Here is a 25,650-nt window from a genome sequence, read left to right as displayed (position 1 = left end):
GGGGAGAATTTCGCCCAAGATCTTCCCTCCAAACCAGGCAACATTCTGGTAAATCTCCTCTGCACCCTTTCCAATGCTTCCACATCCTCCCTATAATGCGGTGACCGGAATTGCACGCAATACTCCAAATGCGGCCGCACCAGAGTGTTGTATAGCTGCAACATGACCTCATGGCTCCTAAACTCAATCCCTCTACCAATAAAAGCTAACACACCGTACGCTTTCTTAACAACACTCTCAAGTTGGGTGGCAACTTTCAGGGATCTATGTACATGGACACCGAGATCTCTCTGCTCATCCACACTGCCAAGAATCTTACCATTAGCCCAGTACGCAGTCTTCCTGTTATTCCTTCCAAAATGAATCACCTCACACTTTTCTGCATTAAACTCCATTTGCCACCTCTCAGCCCAGCGCTGCAGCTTATCTATGTCCCCCTGTAACTTGTAACATCCTTCCGCACTGTCCACAACTCCACCGACTTTGGTGTCATCTGCAAATTTACTCACCCATCCTTCTACGCCCTCCTCCAGGTCATTTATAAAAATGACAATCAGCAGTGGCCCAAAAACAGATCCTTGTGGTACACCACTAGTAACTGGACTCCAGTCTGAACATTTCCCATCAACCACCACCCTTTGTCTTTTTCCAGCTAGCCAATTTCTGATCCAAACTGCTAAATCACCCTGAATCCCATGCCTCCGTATGTTCTGCAGTAGCCTGCCATGGGGAACCTTATCAAACGCTTTACTGAAATCCAGATACACCACATCAACTGCTTTACCCTCATCCACCTGTTTGGTCACCTTCTCAAAGAACTCTATAAGGTTTGTGAGGCACGACCTACACTTCACAAAACCGTGTTGACTATCTCTAATCAAATTATTCCTTTACAGATGATTATACATCCTAACTCTTATAAACCTTTCCAAGATTTATCCCACAACAGAAGTAAGGCTCACTGGTCTATAGTTACCGGGGTTATCTCTACTCCCCTTCTTGAACAAAGGGACAACATTTGCTATCCTCCAGTCTTCTGGCACTATTCCTGTAGACAAAGATGACTTAAAGATCAAGGCCAAAGGCTCAGCAATCTCCTCCCTAGCTTCCTAGAGAATCCTAGGATAAATCCCATCCAGCCCAGGTGACTTATCTATTTTCACACTTTCCAGAATTGCTAACACCTCCTCCTTATGAACCTCAAGGCCTTCTAGTCTCGTAGCCTGAATCTCAGTATTCTCCTCGACAACATTGTCTTTTTCCTGTGTGAATACTGACGAAAAATATTCATTTAGCACCTCTCCTATCTCCTCGGACTCCAGGCACAACTTCCCACTACTGTCCTTGACTGGCCCTACTCTTACCCTAGTCATTCTTTTATTCCTGACATATCTATAGAAACCTTTAGGGTTATCCTTAATCCTACCTGCCAAAGACTTCTCATGTCCCCTCGTGGCTCTTCTTAGCTCTCTGTTTAGGTCCTTCCTAGCTAACCTGTAACTCTTGAGCGCCCTAACTAAACCTTCAGGTCTCATCTTTACATAAGTCTCCTTCTTCCTTTTGACAAGTGTTTCAACTGCTTTAGTAAACCACGGTTCCCTCACTCGACCACTTCCTCCCTGCCTGACAGGTACATACTTATCAAGGACACGCAGTAGCTGTTCCTTGAACAAGCTCCACATTTCCATTGTGCCCATCCCCTGCAGTTTTCCTCTCCATCCGATGTATCCTAAGTCTTGCCTCATCGCATCATAATTGCCTTTCCCCCAGATATAACTCTTGCCCTACGGTATATACCTATCCCTTTCCATCACTAAAGTAATTGTAATCGAATTGTGGTCACTATCACCAAAGTGCTCACCTACCTCCAAATCTAACACGTGTCCTGGTTCATTACCCAGTACCAAATCCAATATGGCCTCGCCTCTCGTTGGCCTATCTACATACTGTGTCAGGAAACCCTCCTGCACACATTGGACAAAAACGGACCCATCTAATGTACTCGAACTATAGCGTTTCCAGTCAATATTTGGAAAGTTAAAGTCCCCCATAACAACTACCATGTTGCTTTCTCTCCTATCCAGAATCATCTTTGCAATCCTCTCCTCTACATCTCTGGAACTTTTTGGAGGCCTATAGAAAACCCCTAACAGGGTGACCTCTCCTTTCCTGTTTCTAACCTCAGCCCATACTACCTCAGTAGACGAGTCCTCATCAAACGTCCTTTCTGCCACCGTAATACTGTCATTGACTAACAATGCCACCCCTCCCCCTCTTTTACCACCTTCCCTGAGCTTACTGAAATATCTAAATCCCGGCACCTGCAACAACCATTCCTGTCCCTGCTCTATCCATTGGGAATTGGAAACGGAATTGCTGCTCGCATAAATACCTGGTGATGGTGTGAAACTAGAACCTTGCATCTGATAGGAAAATGCTATCTAGCCAGGCTGGGGTGCAGCAAATCCTGGGCTGTAACTAAGGAATCCAGTCTGTAGTGCAGATTGCGCTTGCGGTAGTCCTCCTTCGGTCTTGATTCCATTAGTGGGCAATCCGTAGTGCTGGCCTGTTTGAGAATATGCTGCATAGACTGCTGGCTTCTGCATGCCTGAATACTGGGTTTGTCCATCATGAGCTGTCATTGGCTGCACTGCTGGTGTGGAAAACATGTGTGGATATAGCTGTGGTGAATATTGGTGTATTCCTCTTGGACTGTCGCCGCTTCTTGTTATTACTGACCCAGTGTAATTGTTAAGTGATCCATCTCCTGTCGTTGTGGCATCTGCTGTCACCCTGAGCGTGCTATCACGGAGGTTGCGGCACTCCCTATCTGGATAAAGTCCGGCTTACGTGAATCAGAGTCGGCGTTTGGTTGCTCCCCATCTGGAGTCTGGTCTGTTTTAACTGAGTCAGTGTTGGTTTGTTGATGCTCCCCGTCCGGAGTCTTAGCAGGTTCACTGGAGTCAGCTGAGATTTGTTGAAGCTGCACGTCTGGAATCGGAACATGCAGGAATGCATTGACTTGTGGAGAGGTTCGAGCGAATGAGGGTGGAAGTATCGTGGTGTCACCGGAGTCACCAGTGGTCTCACAGTGATCGTCGAGTGCCTCTGTACACACTAGCTGAGGTCTGTCACTTTGCAAATCTTGCATGGGAAGTGGGATGCTGTCATCACTCGTCTCACATACCGTGGGTAGAGCCTCAGTAGCTGCTTGTTGTTCACTTGGGTTGGGTAAATTGTCAGAGTCTTCATCTGGTGGCACAAACAATGTGGGTTGACTGCCATTGTCTTGCTGTTGTCCTTCATTTGGGCTTGGACTATCGTCATCGCTTTGTTCTTCACTGTAGCATGATAGACCGTCATGGTCATCCTGCTGTGCACTGGAGCGTGGTAGACTGTCATAGTCTTCTTGCTGTTTACTTGAGCGTGGCAGACTTGCATCGTCTGCCGCTAGTTGGTCAGAGGAGGTTGGTAGACCCTCATGGTCTTGTTCCTGCAAGGATTGCGCATCGGAGTCTTGCATTGCTTCTGTCATGGATGCTGTCCACAAGCTCGCTGCGGAGTCTTGTGACACTGGAGTTACGTCTTGTGTGTGCAAGGACTGCGCTCTGGAGTCTTGCATTTCTTCTATCGTGGAGTCTGTCCACGAGCTCGCTGTGGAGGCTTGTGACACTAGAGTCACTTCTTGTTCGTGGGTCGCCACACTACCAGAAGGATGTGAACATAGAACATAGAACAATACAGCGCAGTACAGGCCCTTCGGCCCACGATGTTGCACCGAAACAAAAGCCATCTAACCTACACTATGCCATTATCATCCATATGTTTATCCAATAAACTTTTAAATGCCCTCAAATGCGATGTGGAGGCTTTAGAGAGGGTGCAGAAGAGATTTACCAGAGTGTTGCCTGGTATGGAGGGCATTAGCTATGAGGAGCGGTTGAATAAACTCGGTTTGTTCTCACTGGAACGAAGGAGGTTGAGGTGCGACCTGATAGAGGTCTACAAAATTATGAGGGGCATAGACAGAGTGGATAGTCAGAGGCTTTTCCCCGGGGTAGAGGGGTCAATTACTAGGGGGCATAGGTTCAAGGTGAGAGGGGCAAGGTTTAGAGTAGATGTACGAGGCAAGTTTTTTACGCAGAGGGTAGTGGGTGCCTGGAACTCACTACCGGAGGAGGTGGTGGAAGCAGGGACGATAGTGACATTTAGGGGGCATCTTGACAAATACATGAATAGGATGGGAATAGAGGGATACGGACCCAGGAAGCGTAGAAGATTGTAGTTTAGTCGGGCAGCATGGTCGGCACGGGCTTGGAGGGCCGAAGGGCCTGTTCCTATGCTGTACATTTCTTTGTTCTTTTGTTCAAGGACTGCGCTCTGGAGTCTTGCGTGTCTGCAATTGTGGAGTCTGTCCACGAGCTTGCTGTGGAGGCTTGCGACACTGGAGTCACTTCTTGTTCATGCAAGGACTGCGGAATGGAATCTTGCGTGTCTTCTTTCGTAGAGTCGGGAACCCTGAGCGGTGCATGGACCATGCTCTGTGTGGCAGCAGGCCGCTCTCTGTGGGCTTGTACCGCTCTCTGTCTCTTGGTTTCAGCTGCAGCATCATCCTGCACTCACGAGTTGGGATGTCATACCTGCTGGGCTAACGATCCTCAAATCCGAAGAACGAATCCGCGTCTGCGGCGGATTCAATACGGGGGTCGCCAATGTGCAACACGTCTAGTTGCAGTTCGTATTTGGTACTGAGGTAGCCTCCCAAGGTGAAAGGTTCGTCCGAGTCATAGTCTTCTAGGACCATCTCATTACTGTTTGCGTCAGAGCTGGCAATGGGCTCGCAAGGTCCAGAGAAAATGTAAAGGCCGGCATTGAAGTATTCAAGGTCGGAATCATCGGTTTGGGCGTAGGTAACTGTGTGTTGCAGGGTTCTTCGGAGGTTAATTTCATTTCCTGGTTCAATGTGAGGCATTGTGCTGTCATTCCAGGTGAAGTAAGGTTGTTTTACGGCTTTAAAAGATTTTTTCTTTGATTTGGGACGTTTACGCTTTAAATGGGCGTAGTCCGGGGCCTCTGACATCATGACACATGTGACGTAGCGCGTAGGAAGCGATTGCGCATGCGCAGATCGCTGTTCCTTTACCGATGGCCGTTTTCGTGATTGCGCATGCGCGGCACCTTGCACATGCGCAAACAGACCTTCCCGTTCTGCGCGTTTCTCACGCAACTGTGCAAGTGCAGACCCTTTAGAAAGATGGCCGCCAATCAAAACTGTTCTCTGCTCCAGGATCTCGGCCTCGTGGTGAGTACTGGCGCTTCTCTTACCTTTTCTTGCTGGTTGGAGTGTGTTTTCCTCACAGTATTTGCCAAATATGTCCAGGACTGCCTGGAAGTCGCTCCTGTTTTGCCCCTTGGAGAACTTGAATTTTTAAAAGATTTCTTCTGCTCTGGCCCCGGCGATGGTGAGGAGAAGCTCTGTTTTTTTAGCATCGGCCAGGTCTTCTAGTTCGGCTGCCACCAGAAAGATTTCAAACATTTGCCGGAATGCCCGCCAGTTTTCGCGGAGCTTGCCGTGGCACTGGAGCTGCTGCGGAACCCGGATCTCGAACATCTTGCCTGGGTATCGTTGCTGGTTGTAACTGTATGCTGAGGTATGGCTATGTGGATTGAAACAGCTCACTCCTGGTATCATGATTTGTTATGTTGTAGGTGTAACATAAGCAGCTTCCTTGTGGTGCATTTGACAAAGGAAGGTTCAGACCTGGAGATAACTTCAACACGTTTATTAAACTATTTACACTTCTATTACTCGGGTTCGACACTACTGCTAATCCTCCCATGGCTACCCAGACTTGACTAACCAGTTGCTGCAATCCACGTGGTGGGTGTAATATTGAATCAACCCTGCGTCTGTACTCACTGACTGTCTCCAGAGGCAGATCATGTGTGTGGTGTCCTTTATATATGGGATGGTGTAATGCCTCCCTGTGGTCATGTCACCTCCTTGTGTATCGTGAATGTCTATTGGTTGTGTCCTATCTACTTGATCTGTTGGTTGAGTGTGTGTGTGTGATGTTTCTAGTGCTCCCTAGCCTATATGTATTTACATTAGTGCACATCACCACAACCATGTCGCGAAATCTGATCGCCCAGGAACTTCAGAGTGGATGTCCCTAAACAGCACTTGGACCTGTTTAGATTGTGGCCATGGTCATGTAAGCGTCGGAATACTTTCTTGAGTCGCGACCCATGTTCCTCTGGGGTTGTGGACAAGATTATGATATTGTCAACGTAGACACGAACCCCTTCTGTTCCCTCCCTCATCTGTTCCATGATGCAATGGAAAATCTCTGATGCCAAGACGATGCCAAATGACATTCGGTTGTAGCAGAATCTGCCAAAAGGCGTGTTGAAGGATCCCAGTGCCTTGATTGCATTTCTATTGCAGTCCACGAGTTTGCAGGCAGCTGGATGGATTGTGGGGGGCTTCTTGATTCTCTTGAAGTCCACCTGCAAAATCAGGTTTGCGGAGGCACCTGTGTTCACTGCATGCCATTCGTCCTCGGAATCCACAGCTAGGATTGATTGGATTCGCTGTGTCCGGTGTGGCGTATTCACACTTCGTAATAATGCCCACTCGGTAAGTGTTGTCCAGGTATTCATCATCTGGATCCGTTGCACTGCCTGGATCAGAGTCATGCATTCGGTGTTGCACACTTCTGATGCGCCGCTGCCGGAATTGGGAGCGCTGGCTCCTGACTGGTGGTGCAGATCTGCACAGGGCTGCATAGTGGTTTGGTTTCCCACAGTTTACACAGCGTTTGCCTCTTGCAGGGCAGTTTTTTAAAAAATGGATTGTGCCGCAGTTCGCACACGTCATGGCGACGCTCAGTGCGTCATTGCGCATGCGCGGTGCAGTTCTCGGACGTCTGCACCTGCGCAGTACGGTTTTGGCTGCTTTGTGTTCCTGATCGCATTGCGCATGCGTCGGGCCCCGGGAAGAGCGCGCAAAATGGCCGCTTTCGTCAATGTGGAGGCGCTGCATCCGGGAGATGGCCTGAACACACTCCACCTCGTGGGAGGCTTGTTTTTCACTTTCTGCCGTTTTGTACTGTGAATAGTGATTTTAAGAGTGCCGATGCACAGTACACGTTTCAATCGTGACTGGCAGGGTCATGTGCTTGATTTTCAACAATTGCTCTCGCAGAGGATCAGAGTGGACTCCAAAAACGATTTGGTCTCTGATCATGGAGTCAGTGATATCACCGAAGTTGCAGGATTGCACGAGCAGTCTAAGGTTAGTTAGATAGGAGTTGAAGGATTCATCTTTACCTTGCATCCTCTGCTTGAAGATGTAGCGCTCAAAGATTTTGTTGGTGTCCACCTCGCAGTGGCTGTCGAATTTGTCCAGGATGGTTTGGTACTTCTTTTGTTCTGCCCTTCGGAAAAGTGAAAGGAGTTGAAGATCTCTATCGCATGGTCACCCGCAGTGGTGAGTAGAAGAGCTATCTTCCGAGCATGGGTCGCGCCACTGAGGTCGATGCTTCCACGTATATTTGACATTTCTGTTTGAATGATCGCCAGTTGGCACTAAGATTGCCGGTGGTCCTGAGCTGATGAGGAGCCTTTATCTTGTCCATTGTGCCTGTATACAGTAGCTGGTTGTCACGGATTTGGCTGAGTTGAACTAAATAGATTGAACAATCACTCCTGGTATCATGTTGTGTTATGCTGCTTCAGATAACACAGGCTGCTACTTGATGCAGTCTTAACTAAAGGATGCTCCAGACTCTGAAATGAGTTCAACGTGTTTATTGAACTATTAACACACTTCTCAAATGAGTTTGACTCTCTACTAATTCAACTGTAGTAACTCAGTCGAACTGTACCAGCTTGCTCTAAGCCATGTGCTGGGGTGTGATGCTGTTGATCAACCCTGTCTAACTCTCTAGATGTCTGTCTGTGGAAAGAGGCAGGGTGTGAGTGCTTCATCCCTTTTATAGTGTTTATGTCATGCCCCCTTGTGGTGATGCCACCTCTGAGTTTCCTGACTGCCATTGGTTGTGTCCTATTCTGAGTGTTCATTGGTTGCATGTTTGCATATCATGACATCCTCTACTTAATTTTCTTCGCTTTACCATTTTCTTTGGTTTCCTTTTTTGCTTCTTTAACTAATTTTCTTCATAAATTAGTTCATATCATCTCCTATTTATATTGCAAATATGGCAAAAAAAATATTAAAACACTCAAGGTAGAGATAACTTTTGAGGTTATGCAAAACATCTTCATGGCAATGGCATCTAATTTACTTCAATTCATTTAAATATATTTTTAAATTTTGGCACCTTTTTTCCGTTTTCAAAGGTTTGAACATGTTCACGCAAGAATGTAAATTGGCCATAGGGAAAGTCGCTGGCTGCCATGGTGATGTTAGCAACATTTGATGTGTCGTTAATCACAGCACCGCCACTGGCTCCTGTTAGCTGAAGTTGATAATCTTGTTTCTCTTCAGGAATATCATCATCTACTGCCTGAACAGCAAAAGTGGTTTTAAAGTTAAAAGCTGAACAGCTAAGCAGGTACAAACTTAACATTACATGCAAAATTCAATAACCTGGAGTTGCAAAAAAAATATTTTGACAAATAAAACTGAAAACAAACAATCGGTCAGTCAGTATCTGTGGAGAGAGGAGGGGAACTGATGTTTCAACTCTGACCTTTTTTCCAGAACTGGTAGATATTACAGGTGAAGAACATTTAATAAGGACTAGAACAAAGGCAAGAGTGAAGAAAAAAACCATACACGTATAAACAATAGATTACTTATAAAATGCTGAAATACTTAAAGAGCTGAAGTGATATTTCCATGAAATAAAAGATGAGAAAAATTACAAAAAGTTAACAACATTTATGAGATAGAACATCTGAATAAGTGATATAACCGGGGAGGGCAGATCTTTCAAGGGGGGGCGGATAGGAGGTGGTGAAATGAGTGTAGTCCCTCCTTGGAAAAAATGTATGGACAAATTCTACCATAGCCTTGGTTGACTTTTTCTTATTCTTACCTTGGCTACCACCAAGAAAGCACAACAGCGCCTATACTTCCTCAGGAAACTAAGGAAATTCGGCATGTCCACATTGACTCTTACCAACTTTTACAGATGCACCATAGAAAGCATCCTATCAGGCTGCATCACAGCCTCGTATGGCAACTGCTCGGCCCAGGACCGCAAGAAACTTCAGAGAGTCGTGAACACCGCCCAGTCCATCACACGAACCTGCCTCCCATCCATTGACTCCATCTACACCTCCCGCTGCCTGGGGAAAGCGGGCAGTATAATCAAAGATCCCTCCCACCCGGCTTACTCACTCTTCCAACTTCTTCCATTGGGCAGGAGATACAGAAGTCTGAGAACACGCACGAACAGACTCAAAAACAGCTTCTTCCCCACTGTCACCAGATTCCTAAATGACCCTCTTGTGGACTGACCTCATTAACACTACACCCTGTATGCTTCATCCGATGCCAGTGCTTTAGTAGTTACATTGTATATGTTGTGTTGCCCTATTATGTATTTTCTTTTATTCCCTTTTCTTCTCATGTACTTAATAATCTGTTGAGCTGCTCGCAGAAAAATACTTTTCACTGTACCTCGGTACACGTGACAATAAACAAATCCAATCCAATCCCCAGGCTGCAGCACTTTTCCTTGCTTTCAGTTTCTATTTGTTTTGCTACCTTCAGCTTCTAAATGTTCTGTGCCTCACAAATGTCTTCGATTTTTCTCTCATCTGCTTTTTACTGATTAATATTATTATTCCAGCCATTTAACATCTTCAATTTCCACTTAAGCATTTTACAGGGCATTCAATAAGACATTCACTTGGGTCTTTTTCTCTTCCCCCTGAAGACGGATTCTTCTTAAACTTTTTCTTCTGCAATATCTACTGTGAACCATTGAGTTAAGCTGTTTAACTGTGAGAAACACTAGCTTCTGGAGAGATACCCGACAGAGTAACAGTCTCCATCACTTACATAATTGTGAAAACTTCTGAAAGCATCTCATGTTCTTGCAATAATGATCAGCAGTTGCAATCCTGACCATTCCCTTCATCCCCACCTTGCCTCAATAAAGGGTATTTAAGATAACTGTAGCAATTTTACTGTCACACCAACCAGCGAATCAGTTGATTCTCTACAAACCAATGTTGAAACTTCTTAGTCTGATTTATTTCAAACTTTATTCAATGTCTTATACCTGTCGAAAAATCCCAGAACAGCAACAGGAAGGGCACACCTGAGGGTCGCAAGCATGCCCTGATATGTTTCAGTACCAGGGAGCCACACATTAACAGTGGAGCAGAGAGGTCGGGTATCCAACCACCGGGGGCCTAAAGCAAAGAGCCACCCTCTCCCCTCCACACACACACACCTGCTTATATGTTCTCCGGGGTATTTGCAACAAAATACATTAACTTCCAGTTTGCACTATATTTTGTACTAGCCATTCTCAATAGATCCCCTGTTACTTATACTTGCTTTGTGTATGTTTCAGCACAAATGTAACAACGCTGCTACTAGCCAAATGTTAATAACCAATAAAACACAATACGTAAAAAGGGAGAGGGGGGGCAGAAGGAAAAGGGGAGGGGTTCGGCCTTGGGAGATGGTAGGCTATGATTTGAGGTTTTATGTTTGTACCAGTCTTTTACTTTATCTTGTTGTTTTGCACTGCTGTGCATTATATAAAATAAAAATCCAAATAAAAGTATTTTTTAAAAATACCTGTAGCAAAATGATGGCTGATGACTGCTTGTCACGCAGTAAAAGTGCTCCACCTGTTTCAATAAATTCATTCCGAGATGCCGGAATTATGATCCAGTTAACTGTAACTTCACCAAAGATTCCTGGGCCACGCACTAATCTGCAGTAAAATAAAATGTTACATATTTTTCTACTGACTATTATTCTTAGTGAATATTCTATATTGTAAAAATTGTATAAAGAACATCTGGTATCTTTTTAATGAATGGGCGCACATATTCTTTGATTTCTCCCCCCCCCCCCCTCCCCCTCCCCCCACCACACCCCCACCCCCCTCCCCTCCCACCCCAACTCCAAGATAAAGTTTGTTTTGAGACAAAAAGTAATTGTGTATCCAAAAGAGAAGATGCTGCAATATCTCAACAAGTCTGGCAGCATCTGTAGGGAGAGAAAAGCGCTGACGTTTCGAGTCCAGATGACCCTTTGTCAAAGCTGGTTATTGTGTATGTTGTGATGACATCGTGCAATGCTGGTCCGAAGCAACAGAAGACTTCCTATGCAACTGCTTGGAGTCAGTGGACTGGTCCATAAACGGGTATGGCACCACCATCACAGACTTCGTCAGCAAGTGTGTCGAAGATTGCTCCCAAAGAAGGGAGATTGTGTGTTCCCCAACTGGAAATCATGGTTTAATATGGAGATTCACTCCCGACTGAAGACCAGGTCTGCAAGCGTTCAAGACAGGTGACCCTGACCTATATAAAAAATCCAGGTACGACCTCCGCAAAACCACCAGTGATACCAAGAGACAATACCAGACTAAGTTAGAATCACAGACATGGACACTCATCGGTTGTGGCAAGGCTTAAACAACATAACGGGCTACAAAGCAAAGCCGAGTAGAATCTCCAGCAGCTGCGCACCCCTCCCCGATGAACTCAACACATTCTGTGCTCGCTTCGGGCAGAAAACCAACAAACCATTGTCAACAGCTGCAGCAGCCTCGGACACACCCATATCTATCGTCACAGCTTCTGAAGTCAGGTCAGCCTTCTTGAAAGAGAACCCTCAGAAAGCAACGGTCCTGATGGAGTCCCTAGTTGTGCACTCAGATCCTGCGCTGATCGACTGGCGGGTGTGTTTGTGGACATCTTCAACCTCTTTCTACTCCGTTCCAAGGTAACCACCTGCTTCAAGAAGACCACCATCGTACCGGTGGCAAAGAAGAACCAGGCAATGTGCCTCAACAACTACCATCCATGGGCCTTGATATATATCATGATGAAGTGCTTTGAGGGGTTGATCATAGACACATCAACTCCGCACTCCCAGAATGCCTTGATCCAATGCTTTCCGCATACCATCACAACCGGTCCACAGCACATGCCATCTCCCTGGCCCTACACTCATCCCTGGAGCATCGCGACAACAAGGACTCCCACGTCAGACTCCTATTCATTGACTACAGCTCAGCCTTCAACACCATTATCCCAGCCAAGCTCATATCAAAACTCCAAAACCTCGGACATGGCTTCTCCCTCTGCAACTGGATCCTCGACTACCTGACCCATAGACCACAATCAGTAAGAATAAATAACACCTCAATAGAATCCTCAATAGCAGGGCTCCGCAAGGCTGCATACTTAGCCCCTTACTTTTGTTTGCACAGAGTGCTGAATTTGGTGCATTTGAGTGCTATAGTGAGAGTTTGGTGACTGAGGGAGTATAAGGATTCATTTTTATCTAAAGTCTAGTCTTTCTTTTATTTAATTAATTAACTGAAAAGTTGCTGTTTGGTTTAAACCTTTTATAGGGTTTTACTACTCTAATTTATATATATATATTTTTTTTTTTCTCTATGTGTTTTCTTATTTTATTATTATTTTTTTATTTTTTATTTTTTATTTTTTTTGTGTGTTTTTTGTGATATTATTACCTGCACGTTTATCTACACGTACAGGAGTTAAGCCAGCATCCGTCACTGACAGTGGCGTGATGCTGGGTGTGAAAACCAAGGAAAAGTAACTGATGGATAAAACAAAAGTGGGGAGTGCCCCAAAACAACGAGTGGAGCTCAGTCCAAAGAGAACGAGAAAGGAAACAAAAACTTATCAAAAACCCGTCAAATTAAAGCGTGAGAATCGGGGTCGATAAGGCAAACCAACCCCTGCGGTGCTCACCGATCACGGAAGGCCTCGAGTGTGCCCATGGACACTGCATGCTCCCGCTCCAGGGTCACCCGGCCGCAAACGAGGCCGCGGAAGATGGGCAGACTGTCAGGCTGGACAACCCCCTCGGTCGCCCGCTGCCTGGACCTATAAATGGCAAGTTTGACCAGGCCCAGGAGCAGGTTCACGAGGAGGTCCTCCACCTTTCCCGTCCCCCTCCGCACCGGATGCCCGTAGATCAGGAGCGTGGGGCTGAAGCGCAAAGAAAACAACAACGTTGTCAAGGAACCAAAATGGGAGTGCAGCCTAGGTCAGACAACATAAGGTGCTCCACGGTCTCCACCAGGCCGCAAAAGTGGCAGGTCTCTGGCAGAGCCGTGAAGTGATTTAAATGATAGTTGCACGGCACTGCCATGCGCAACACCATCCACCCCAGGTCCCCCAGTTTTATGGGGAGGACACCTCCGTAGAGGGACCTCCAGTGGGGACCACCGCTGCCGGACGGCAACGAGGCATGCCAAGGCGTGGCCGGGCGGCGAGAAGGAGGTGGAAAGTGTGCAACAGCAGGCCGTACAGGAAACCCCTCCGCGCAGTGCAAAAGAGCACAGAGGGTATTTCCGCGAGGTGGCTGTGGGGCACCAGCAACCGGGGATGGTTCCGGGGTTTGGGACCAATGTGGAATTCCGTCCAAGCAGGGGTCCGCTCAGACGGGATACCACCGCACAACCGCGCTGTCTTAAGTCCAAGTGTGCTTACGGGGCCGAGCAAGACCGTTTTGTGGCCTTGGATAGCATTGGCCGCGCACCGGACAGACACCGCTCCACGCCTGGCAAGCTCGTAGGGTGTCATCCAGCCCGCCCCTCTGCCATTCAGCACGTACCCGATCCTGGTCACCCCGGCATCCACAGCCCTCGGCTCCGCCAGCCACCTGAATGGATATTGGCGGAGGTGCGGATTCCTGAGCAGCGGCTCCCTTACGACAGCCACTACTCCTGACGGGGGAGAGCTGCAGCGCATGGCGACCGTGTTCCAGACTTTGAGAAGGTCCTGGTACAAGACGGGCAATGCCAACAAAGAGTTCCGAAGACCATTCCGGTCAACGAACAGGAGCTGCACGTCGTAGTTCAGGCCGTGCACCGGCGGAAGAAATACGTCTCCAGGGCACACCATCATGGAGGAGGCTCAACGTACAGGTATCGCTGCAGAGTCTGAAGGCGGAAAGTCGCAACCTGGGTCGAAGGCACATCAGCGCCAAACCGCCCTCCGTAATCGGGAGACTCAAGATCTCCGCAGAGACCCAGTGCAATCCTTTGACCCAGAAGAATCGAAACAGGGTTCTCTGGATGCATGTGACAAAGTGAGGGGGAAGGGTCAAAGTGACCAGCCGATACCACAGCATAAGAGACGATCAGCTGGTTTATGACGAGAACTTGACCCTGTGGGACAGCACTCGGAGCAGTCCTGTCCAGCGTCCCAGGCGAGTGGTGACCTTGGTCTCCAGCTCCTGCCAGTTCGCCGACCAGGCTTCCTCTGCCGGGCAAAGATGGACTCCCAAGTAGAGGATGTTGGTCCGACTCCAGCAAAAGGGATGAGCTCCTCCGGGAGGGAGTCCATCTGCCACGGACCTACCAGGAGTCCGGAACATTTAGCCCAGTTGATCCTAGCAGAGGACGCGGCGGAGTACACAGCCTGGCACTCTCGCATCCTCCACAGGTCACCGGGGTCAGTGAACATGAGGAGCACGTCCTCAGCGTAAGCCGAGAGGACCACCGCCATGTCCGGCTCGCGCAGAACCAGCCCCGACAACCTCCTCCGCAGGAGGCGCCGGAAAGGCTCCACGCACACAGAATGAAGTTCGCCGGACAAGGGGCAGCTCTGACGCACCCCTCTCCCAAAGCGAAGGGGCGCCGTCAGGGACCTGTTAACCTTAATCAGACACTCTGACGCGGCGTACAATAATCGGATCCGGGCGACGAAGTGCGTCCTGAACCCGAAAGCTCGCAGAGTCCCGAGTAAATACTCGTGCTCCACCCTGTCGAATGCCTTCTCCTGGTCAAGAGGCAGGAAGGCGCTCGACATACCAGTCCTCTGGGTAAAATGAATAACGTCCCGGAACAAATGGATGTTATCGTAAATGGTTCGGTCCGGGACTGTACAGGACTGGTCAGGGTGAATCATGTGATCCAGCACGGGGCCAAGGCGTAAAGACATCACCTTGGCAAAGATTTTGTAGTCAGTGGTGAGGAGGGAGACCGGTCGCCAGTTTTTAAACAGGCAGAGATCCCCCTTCTTGGGCAGCAGGGCAATGACGGAAAGGGGCATCTCCCCGGTTGCAATACATTCCCCCCAAGACCCCCGCATAGTCGCTCCCCAGGATGTCCCAGTACGCCCTGAAGAACTCCACGGTCAGCCCGTCCAGCCCTGGGGTTTCGCCCCATGACAAGCTGTCCAGGGCTCCGGTCAGCTCTTGGAGGTTGATGATTTGATCGAGCCTCCCGGTGTCCCCCGGGCCGACCTGCGGCAGGTCCTCCCACAGAATTCTGCAAGCATTCTCGCTGGACGGATCCGGAGAGAAGAGGTCAGAATAAAAGTCCCGAATCAGGGGCCTGACCCCGTCCGGATCCGAGACGAGGGACCCGTCGTCAGCCAGCAGCGTAGAAATCTGCCGACGGGCCCCACGTCCTCTTTCCATCGAGTAGAAGGAGGGGGAGCCGCGGTCCATGTCCGTCAGGAGACGGATCCGCAACCGCACGTACGTGCCGCGGGACCCGGCAAGTTGCAGGTCCCACAGCGCGCCCTTCTTCTCTCCGTACACCCGCCCCACAGCTGGGTCCTCATCGGGCTGAGCAAGGCTCGACTCCAGATCGAAGAGTTACTCAGCCAATTTGCCGATCGTGGAGTTCCGCCCTGCCGTAGACCCCTTCATGTACCCCTGACAGAAGGCGCGGACGTGAGTCTTGCCCATGTCCCACCATAGCCTCAAGGAGGGGAAGCCACCCCGCTTTCTTCTCCAGCCGGCACAGAAACCGCAAAACGAGTCCAGGAACCGCTCGTCCTCCAGCAGCAGTTGTCAAAGTGCCAGTACGCGAACCGTGTCTGACTGGTGGTCCGAGCACAGCACCTGCTCCATGGAGGCCGTCGGAACACTGGGCAAGTACTTCTTAGAAATATAAAGACGGTCGATTCTGGAAACTCTGAATGGAAGGCGCACAAAGGTGTACACCCGCAATTCAGGATGGTGAGTCCGCCAGACTTCCACCAAGTCGAAGGACCTAACCAGGTCCCTCAACTTCACCACCGCCGCTGAGCTGTGCTGGACTCCACGACGGTCCTTGTCCCGGAGGGTGAAATTAAAATCCCCTCCAAGGATGATGCACTCGCCCACCGGGATGGTGCCTAAAAGAGTAGACACTTTTTTGTTAAAAGTCGCCTGCTGCGGCTCGACCAGGGGAGCGTAGACATTCACAAAGTGAAGACCACATCCCCGACGCGGACTGTTAAGTGCAACAGACGGCCTGGCACTGGCTCCTTGACCCCCAAGATCTCCGGCTGAAAATGTGGAGCCAACAAGATCGCCACCCCGCCCGAACGTGGGGCCAGATGACTCATGAAGACTCCTCCTTGCCACTCCAGCGTCCACTGAGCTTAGTCACCCGGAACGGTGTGGGTTTCCTGCAGGAAGCACACCCCGTACTTTCCGTCCCGAAGGATAGAGAAGAACTGGAAACGGCGATGTGCGTCCTTGCTGCCGTTGATGTTGAGGCTGGCTATGGTTACCTCCATGTCAGTAGTAGTGTGTATCCGTCACCAATCACCTCAATGCACAGAGGGAGTGGAGGTTCAACTCCCCCCTCCACTCCTTCAGGAGCCCCGCGAGGAAGAGAACAGCTTGGCGCTGCTCCCCCTGGTCCTGATCGAAATCCAGCGCCTCTGTGGCATAGACGCGGGCGGACTCGAGGAGCAGCCCCAGATTTCTCCAGCTGTCTAGGGCCAGCCGCACACAGTCCTGGTGACCGTGATGTGTTTTCAAAAATGCTCGGAGTTCTCCTCAGGAGATGAGTGGATACTCGGTGCCGGGTGGGAGGGCGCCCTCTGCTTCGCTGCAGAGAGCGTCTAAATCCTCCTCCTCACCCGTCACCGAGCGTGGAGTGTGGCGGGCAGCAGGGGCCCACCGGCTATCCCTAGGCCTGAGTCAATCCCACCCCCATGATCGTCCTCAGGCGGGTCACTCGCAGGCTCCCCCCGCGACTCAGGGAACAGCTCCGGGATGGAACCTGGGCTTCCTGGCATCGTTTGCAAAGTTGTGGTGAGCAGGGAGCCTTCCTCACCGTCGCCTGCCCATGACCCGAATATATAGGGGCTCCGGTGGCTGCCGCCGGCCCCCGGCGATGAACTAAAGGAGATGACCGGGGAGTAAAACTCCACCGGGCGGAACGAGCCCTCGGGGGTCACGTCTCCGCCCGACCCCGGGTCTCCCTGCTCGGGGGATGACGGCAGCTCAGATGCCTGGGCGGCCTTGGAGACAGCCCTGGCTTTCTTTTTAACGGGGCTGGGCGTCAGGGTGATGGGAATAAACACCGGAGACACCCAACCCTGCTCGCCCGGGGAGGGGGCAGCGAGACCCACCACCTCCTCCGACTCAAACAGGTGACACTTGCGGGGGACAGTCCCGTCTTGCTGCAGGACCTCCACCGCGGGAGGGCCCCCTCCGCATCGCCCAGTTCCTGGGGCCGTGGTGAGGCCGGTGCAGCCTCCAGCTTGGGGCCATACACAGGCTCCCCACCGCTCCCTGGAGCCCGTGTGGTGGTCTCTCCGGGCCCCTCATGTTGTTGTGAGGCGGCGGTAACCCGAGGTGAGGCTGTGGCCTTGGAATTGATTGAAACGGGCAAGTGGTCAGTACCCGTGATGGGGCCGAGGAGTGAATGGGTCCTTTCCGACCGCCGTGCCGTCGTCTTTTTTGTCTTTTTGGGCTGCCTCTGGTCTAGCGGAGGCTGCCTCTCCCCCCCCCGCCAGCAGCCGCGGTGTTCTCGGGGGCCGGCGGCTGGGCAGATGATGAGGTGGTCGAGGAGAGGGAGGCAGTGCCAGCCGCAGCCACCGCAGAGGTGGTGTTGGCGGCGGGCGTTAGGGTGGGGCAGTTCCGGCAAATATGCCCCATCCCTCTGCAGGCATGGCACCGCATGCCGTCCGCCGATCAAAATACCTTGTGGTCCACCCCTTGGTGGGAGACCACAAAACCTCCCTCGGTGACCTCCTCCCGTGTCAGGCGGAAAAAAACCTGTCGCCGGAAGGAGGATACACGGCGGAGGGAGGGGTCCCGAAGGCCGAGAGTCAGCAGCGCCACCCTGGACCTGACCTCCCCCAGTAGGTTGAGATGTGGGAGGAGGAGCTCAGTGGGAAGGTAAGGCAGAACGTTTGAAAGAACGACACACTCGGCGGTGGCCTCCAGCTGGTCCACCGCCACGTGTCCCGCCCACCGTGAGCCCCCTTTCCAGGGCCCGGTGAACCGCCTGCTCGGCCCGCAGGAAAAACACGGCCTTGCCGTACATCCGCGAGGCGGGTACGATGGCCGAGGGGCCGTCAACCGCGGCCATCACATAGGTGCACGCCTCGATGGTCATTGTGGGGCAGGCATAGAAATTCACCCCCAGTCGACGCGTTAGTAAGCAGAAGGGCGTGGGGGCCGCAGAGGCAGCGGAAGGTCGAGAGGCTGCCGCCCCCGCATAAGTGCTTGGCCGCCCTGCCCCTGGCAGAGTGAAGGATGCCCCAGAGGTGCTGGCCATGCCCACCCCTGGTACCACCCGGCCGTGCGTAAAACAATTAAAGGGGAAAGGAGGGAGGGACGTGACACCTTACGCACAGGTGCCACAAGGGAATGTGCTGCAGAGCAGTGGGGCAGCGTTCCTCAGCCCTGGAGGGGCCCAAGGTAATGTCCAAAACTGCCCCACACACGCCACAGGTGGTAATAAGGCGGGCGGATGACGCTCTTCAGCCCTGCAGGGACCCAAAACAAAGTCTTTTGTTGCAGCCCCAGGTGGTCCCACTCCCACCTCAGGCACAGGGGTGGGAGGTCAGAAGGCTGGCAGCAGGGTCGTCACCCCAGGAGGTGGGCACAGCACCAGGCCCCAGCTGGTCCCACTCCCACCTCAGGCAGAGGGGTGGGAGGACAGAAGGCTGGGCCTGCAGCCCGGATGGTCCCACTCCCACCTCAGCCAGAGGGTTGGGAGGACAGAAGGCTGGGCCTGTAGTCCCAGGTGGTCCCACTCCCACCTCAGGCAGAGGGGTGGGAGGACAGAAGGCCGGGCCTGCAGTCCCAGGTGGTCCCACTCCCACCTCAGACAGAGGGGTGGGAGGACAGAGGCAGGCAGCAGGGCCTTCACCCCAGGAGGGGGCCTGCAGCAAAAGGCCCCTGTATGTTCTCACTCCCACCTCAGGCAGAGGGGTGGGAGGACAGAAGGCGGGGCCTGCAGTCCCAGGTGGCCCCACTCCCACCTCAGACAGAGGGGTGGGAGGACAGAGGCAGGCAGCAGGGTCTTCACCCCAGGAGGGGGCCTATAGCACCAGGCCTCAGGTAGTCCCACTTTCAACACAGGCACAGGGCTGGGAGGACAGAAGGTAGCGCAGGTAAAGGCTGGGGATTAGGCAGGAGACTGTGCAGCATTCACCTTCAAGTTGTTTGGTTTAGAAAAAGGTGAATTTTCAATCAGCTTTAAACAAATACTTGTAGGTACTTGCAGCTGGAGTTTGTTAATTAGTTAATTGGATTTGGCCAGTTTTCAGAGGCTAGATTCACAGTATAAAAGTGATCCCCTACAGTGCAGACTTTGTTTGCACCGAGTGCTGAATTTGGTGTATTTGAGTGCTATAGTGAGAGTTTGGTGACTGAGGGAGTATAAGGGGAGTAGGGAGTAAGGTGCTTCTTTCATTTTGTTTCCTACATTTCCGCAAAGAGCGAGAAGGGAGCCAGGAGTTTACAGAGAGTGCAGCTGACTGGGAGCAGAGTCGGAGGGCGGAGATCCAGTTGGTCCACAGGACAGCTATATTCTGTGAGGTAAGAGGGGATGGAGGCTAAGCCAGTTGCATGTTCCTCCTGTAAGATGTGGGTGGTGAGGGATACCACCGGTTTCCCCGCTGACAATACCTGCGGGAAGTGCACCCAACTCCAGCTCCTCAGAGACCGTGTTAGGGAACTGGAGCTGGAGCTGGATGAACTTTGGATCATCCGGGAGGCAGAGGGGGTGATGGAGAAGAGTTACAGGGAGGTAACCACACCCAAGGTACAGGACAAGAGTAGCTGGGTTACAGTCAGGGGAAAGAAAACAAACCGGCAGACAGAGCATGGATCCCTCGTGGCCGTTCCCCTTCAAAACAAGTATTTGGATGCTGTTGGGGGGATGACCTACCGGGGGAAGGCCCTAGCGGCCGGGTCTCTGGCACTGAGTCTGGCTCTGGGGCTCCGAAGGGAAGGGTGGAGAATGGAAAAGCACTAGTAATAGGAGATTCAATGGTTAGGGGAATAGGTAGGAGATTCATGGTCGCGAGCGAGACGCCCAGAAGTTATGTTGCCTCCCAGGTGCCAGGGATGTCTCGGATTGTGTCTTCAGAATCCTTAAGGGGAAGGGGGAGCAGCCAGAAGTCATGGTGCACATTGGTACCAACGACTTGGGTAGTAAAAGGGGTGTGGAGGTAATAAACGAGTTTAGGCAGAGTTAGTTGTTGCTGGTGCCACGTGATAGCGAGGCTAGGAATAGGGAGAGAGTGCAGTTGAACACGTGGCTGCAGGAATGATGTACGAGGGAGGGCTTCAGGTAATTGGACAATTGGAGCGCATTCTGGGGAAGGTGGGACCTGTACAAGCAGTCAGGTTGCATCTGAACCAGAAGGGCACCAATATCCTGGGAGGGAGGTTTTCTAGTACTCTTCGGGAGGGTTTAAGCTAATTTGGCAGGGGAATGGGAACCAGATTTGTAGTCCAGCAACTAAAGTGGCTGATATTCAGGACGCCAAAGCGTGTAATGAGGCAGTGGGGAAGGGAACACTGACAAAGGAGAGTACTTGCAGGCACGGAGATGGGTTGAAATGTGTATACTTCAACGCAAGAAGCATCAGGAATAAGGTGGGTGAACTTAAGGCATGGATCGGTACTTGGGACTACGATGTGGTGGCCATCACGGAAACTTGGATAGGAGAGGGGCAGAAATGGTTGTTGGAGGTCCCTGGTTATAGATGTTTCAATAAGATTAGGGAGGTTGGTAAAAGAGGTGGGGGGGTGGCATTATTAATTAGAGATAGTATAACAGCTGCAGAAAGACAGTTCGAGGAGTATCTGCCTACTGAGGTAGTATGGATTGAAGTCAGAAATAGGAAAGGAGCAATCACCTTGTTGGGAGTTTTCTATGGGCCCCCAATAGTAGCAGAGATGTGGAGGAACAGATTTTGGAAAGGTGCAGAAGTCACAGGGTAGTAGTCATGGGTGACTTCAACTTCCCAAACATTGAGTGGAAACTCTTTAGATCAAATAGTTTGGATGGGGTGGTGTTTGTGCAGTGTGTCCAGGAAGCTTTTCTAACACAGTATGTCGAGTGTCCGACCAGTGGGGAGGCCATACTGGATTTGGTACTTGGTAATGAACCAGGGCAAGTGATAGATTTGTTAGTGGGGGAGCATTTTGGAGATAGTGACGTCAATTCCGTGACTTTTACTTTAGTAATGGAGAGGGATAGGTGCGTGCAACAGGGCAAGGTTTACAATTGGGGGAAGGGTAAATACGCTGTTGTCAGACAAGAATTGAAGAGCATAAGTTGGGAACGTAGGCTGTCAGGGAAGGATACAAGTGAAATGTGGAACTTGTTCAAGGAACAGGTACTACGTGTCTTTGATATGTATGTCCCTGTCAGGCAGGGAAGAGATGGTCGAGTGAGGGAACCATGGTTGACAAGAGAGGTTGAATGTCTTGTTAAGAGGAAGAAGGAGACTTATGTAAGGCTGAGGAAACCAGGTTTAGACAGGGCGTTGGAGGGATACAAGATAGCCAGGAGGGAACTGAAGAAAGGGATTAGGAGAGCTAAGAGAGGGCATGAACAATCTTTGATGGATAGGATCAAGGAAAACCCCAAGGCCTTTTACACACGAGCGAGGGTAGGTCCGATCAAGGACAGTAGTGGGAGATTGTGTATTGAGTCTGAAGAGATAGGAGAGGTCTTGAACGAGTACTTTTCTTCAGTATTTACAATTGAGAGGGGCCATATTGTTGGAGAGGACAGTGTGAAACAGACTGGTAAGCTCGAGGAAATACTTGTTAGGAAGGAAGATGTGTTGGGCATTTTGAAAAACTTGAGGATAGACAAGTCCCCCGGGCCTGACGGGATGTATCCAAGGATTCTAAGGGAAGCAAGAGATGAAATTGCAGAGCCGTTGGCAATGATCTTTTCGTCCTCACTGTCAACAAGGGTGGTACCAGGGGATTGGAGAGGGGCAAATGTCGTGCCCCTATTCAAAAAAGGGAATAGGGATAACCCTGGGAATTACAGGCCGGTTAGTCTTACTTCGGTGGTAAAGTAATGGAAAGGGTACTGAGGGATAGGATTTCTGAGCATCTGGAAAGACACTGCTTGATTAGGGATAGTCAGCACGGATTTGTGAGGGGTAGGTCTTGCCTTACAAGTCTTATTGAATTCTTTGAGGAGGTGACCAAGCATGTGGATGTAGTGTACATGGATTTTAGTAAGGCATTTGATAAGGTTCCCCATGGTAGGCTTATGCAGAAAGTAAGGAGGCATGGGATAGTGGGAAATTTGGCCAGTTGGATAACGAATTGGCTAACCGATAGAAGTCAGAGAGTGGTGGTGGATGGCAAATATTCAGGCTGGATCCCAGTTACCAGTGGCGTACCGCAGAGATCAGTTCTGGGTCCTATGCTGTTTGTGATTTTCATTAATGACTTGGATGAGGGAGTTGAAGGGTGGGTCAGTAAATTTGCAGACAATACGAAGATTGGTGGAGTTGTGGATAGTGAGGAGGGCTGTTGTCGGCTGCAAAGAGACATAGATAGGATGCAAAGCTGGGCTGAGAAGTGGCAGATGGAGTTTCACCCTGAAAAGTGTGAGGTTGTCCATTCTGAAAGGACAAATATGAAGGGTTAACGGTAGTGTTCTTGGCATTGTGGAGGAGCAGAGAGATCTTGGGGTCTATGTTCATAGATCTTTGAACGTTGCCACTCGTGGATAGAGCTGTGAAGAAGGCCTATGGTGTGCTAGCGTTCATTAGCAGAGGGATTGAATTTAAGAGCCTGAGGTGATGATGCAGCTGTACAAAACCTTGGTAAGACCACATTTGGAGTACTGTGTACAGTTCTGGTCGCCTCATTTTAGGAAGGATGAGGAAGCTTTGGAAAAGGTGCAAAGGAGATTTACCAGGATGTTGCCTGGAATGGAGAGTAGGTCTTACGAGGAAAGGTTGAGGGTGCTAGGCCTTTTCTCATTAGAACGGAGAAGGATGAGGGGCGACTTGATAGAGGTTTATAAGATGATCAGGGGAATAGATAGAGTAGACAGTCAGAGACTTTTTCCCCGGGTGGAACAAACCATTACAAGGGGACATAAATTTCAGGTGAATGGTGGAAGATATAGGGGGCATGTCAGAGGTAGGTTCTTTACCCAGAGAGTAGTGGAAGCATTGAATACACTGCCTGTGGAAGTAGTTGAGTCGGAAATATTAGGGACCTTCAAGCAGCTATTGTATAGGTACATGGATTACGGTCGAATGATATAGTGTAGATTAATTTGTTCTTAAGGGCAACACGGTAGCATTGTGGATAGCACAATTGCTTCACAGCTCCAGGGTCCCAGGTTCAATTCCGGCTTGGGTCACTGGCTGTGCGGAGTCTGCACATCCTCCTCGTGTGTGCGTGGGTTTCCTCTGGGTGCTCCGGTTTCCTCCCACCGTCCAAAGATGTGCAGGTTAGGTGGATTGGCCATGATAAATTGCCCTTACTGTCCAAAATTGCCCTTGGTGTTGAGTGGGGTTACTGGGTTATGGGGTAGGGTGGAGGTGTTGACCTTGGTAGGGAGCTCTTTCCAAGAGCCGGTGCAGACTCGTTGGGCCGAATGGCCTCCTTCTGCACTGTAAATTCTATGATAATCTATGATTAATCTAGGACAAAGGTTCGGCACAACATCGTGGGCCGAAAGGCCTGTTCTGTGCTGTATTTTTCTTTGTTCCTCCCTCTACACACATGACTGGGTGGCAATATTTGGCTCCAACCACGTTTGCTGATGACATGACCCTAGTGGGTCGGATCTCGAACAGTGATGAGTCAGAGTACAGGAGGGGGATAGAGAACCTAGTGGTGTGGTGTAACAACAGCAATCTCCCTCGATGTCAACAAAACTAAGGAGCTGGTCATTGACTTCAGGAAGCAAAGTTTTGTACACACCCCTATCTGCATCAATGGTGCCGAGGTGGAGATGGCTGACAGCTTCAAATTCCTAGGTGTGCATATCTCCAACAATCTGTCCTGGTTCACCACGTCGACAGTACGACCAAGAAAGCACACCAGCGCCTAGACATCCTCAGGAAACTAAGGAAATTCCGCATGTCTACATTGACTCTTACCAATTTTTACAGATGCACCACAGAAAGCAACTTATCTGGCTGCATCATAGCCTGGTATGGCAAATGCTCGGCCCAATACCGTAAGAAACTACAGACAGTCGTGAACATCGCCCAGTCCATCACGCAAACCCGCCTCCCAACCGCTGACTCTGTCTACACCTCCCGCTGCCGTGGGAAAGCAGGCAGCATAATCAAAGACACCTATCACTCAGGTTATTCTCTCTTCCAACCTCTTCCATCGGGCAGGACATACAAAAGTCTGAGAACACGCAACAGTAGGTTCAAAAACAGCTTCTTCCCCGCTGTTACCAGAATCCTAAATGTCCCTCTTATGGATTGAACTGATCGCTCCATGCATCTTTTGTACTGAGTAGTACTACACTCCGTGTGCTTTATCCAAAGTCTGTTTCTATGTATTTACATTGTGTATTTATGTATGTCTGATGTTTTTTCATGTTTGGAACGATCTGTCTGGACTGTACGTTGAACAATATTCTTCACTGTCCCTCGGTACAGGTGACAATAACCAAATCAAATGTCTTCTTGTAAAACATATAATATATATTATATATAATATATATATATATATTGTATATAGCCCCCGGAAGCATGTTTGTATCAATGCATGTTTTCTAGGCAGAAATGTTTGCAAGACATGGGCTCATAAATAGATGCCATAATTCCATAATTGGATGGCTTGTGATTTGCAGTGATCTAAAGAACAGGAAGAATAACGGGTCAGATAAGTACCATACTGGCATGTACTATAACCATATCCTATTGATTCTTTTCTAACGTCTAACTGGATCTTCATGGGCTGTATTTTAAAACTGAAAGATGACTGGCATCTTAAGGACATGCAATGCATGCTGAATGATGCCTTATACATTTTAAGTTATGAAAATACATTAACTTATCTGTTAATCTTAATGGTTTCTGCAAAAAGTGATTTTATAAGTGTTACATACATTATTAGTGCAGTCCCATTGTAGTTGTTGACTGGTTCTCCAATTAGAATATGCTTGGTTGATTCAGCTATGGCAATCATCCCAGGTGCTGCATGATCACCCAGAATAATGATAGTAGCACTTCCTGTGGAAGAAATAT

General features: G+C 49.9%; 1 protein-coding gene across 1 annotated transcript in view; it reads right to left on the bottom strand.

Annotated features, from left to right (window-relative positions):
* The window catches only part of adgrv1 (adhesion G protein-coupled receptor V1), a 981,490-nt gene that overhangs the window by 540,365 nt on the left and 415,475 nt on the right, over positions 1–25,650 (bottom strand). The window contains exons 61-63 of the mRNA XM_072516264.1: positions 25,512–25,635; positions 10,787–10,925; positions 8,346–8,531 (exon numbers count right to left, since the gene is read on the bottom strand). Coding sequence (XP_072372365.1) covers positions 8,346–8,531; positions 10,787–10,925; positions 25,512–25,635 — 449 coding nt within the window. The remainder of the gene's footprint in view (positions 1–8,345; positions 8,532–10,786; positions 10,926–25,511; positions 25,636–25,650) is intronic.

This window comes from Scyliorhinus torazame, chromosome 9 (assembly GCF_047496885.1).
Source record: "Scyliorhinus torazame isolate Kashiwa2021f chromosome 9, sScyTor2.1, whole genome shotgun sequence".
NCBI classification, from domain to species: Eukaryota; Metazoa; Chordata; class Chondrichthyes; order Carcharhiniformes; family Scyliorhinidae; genus Scyliorhinus; species Scyliorhinus torazame.
The sequence above is the reverse complement of the archived record's forward strand: the minus strand, read 5'-3'. Positions and strand labels throughout refer to the sequence as shown.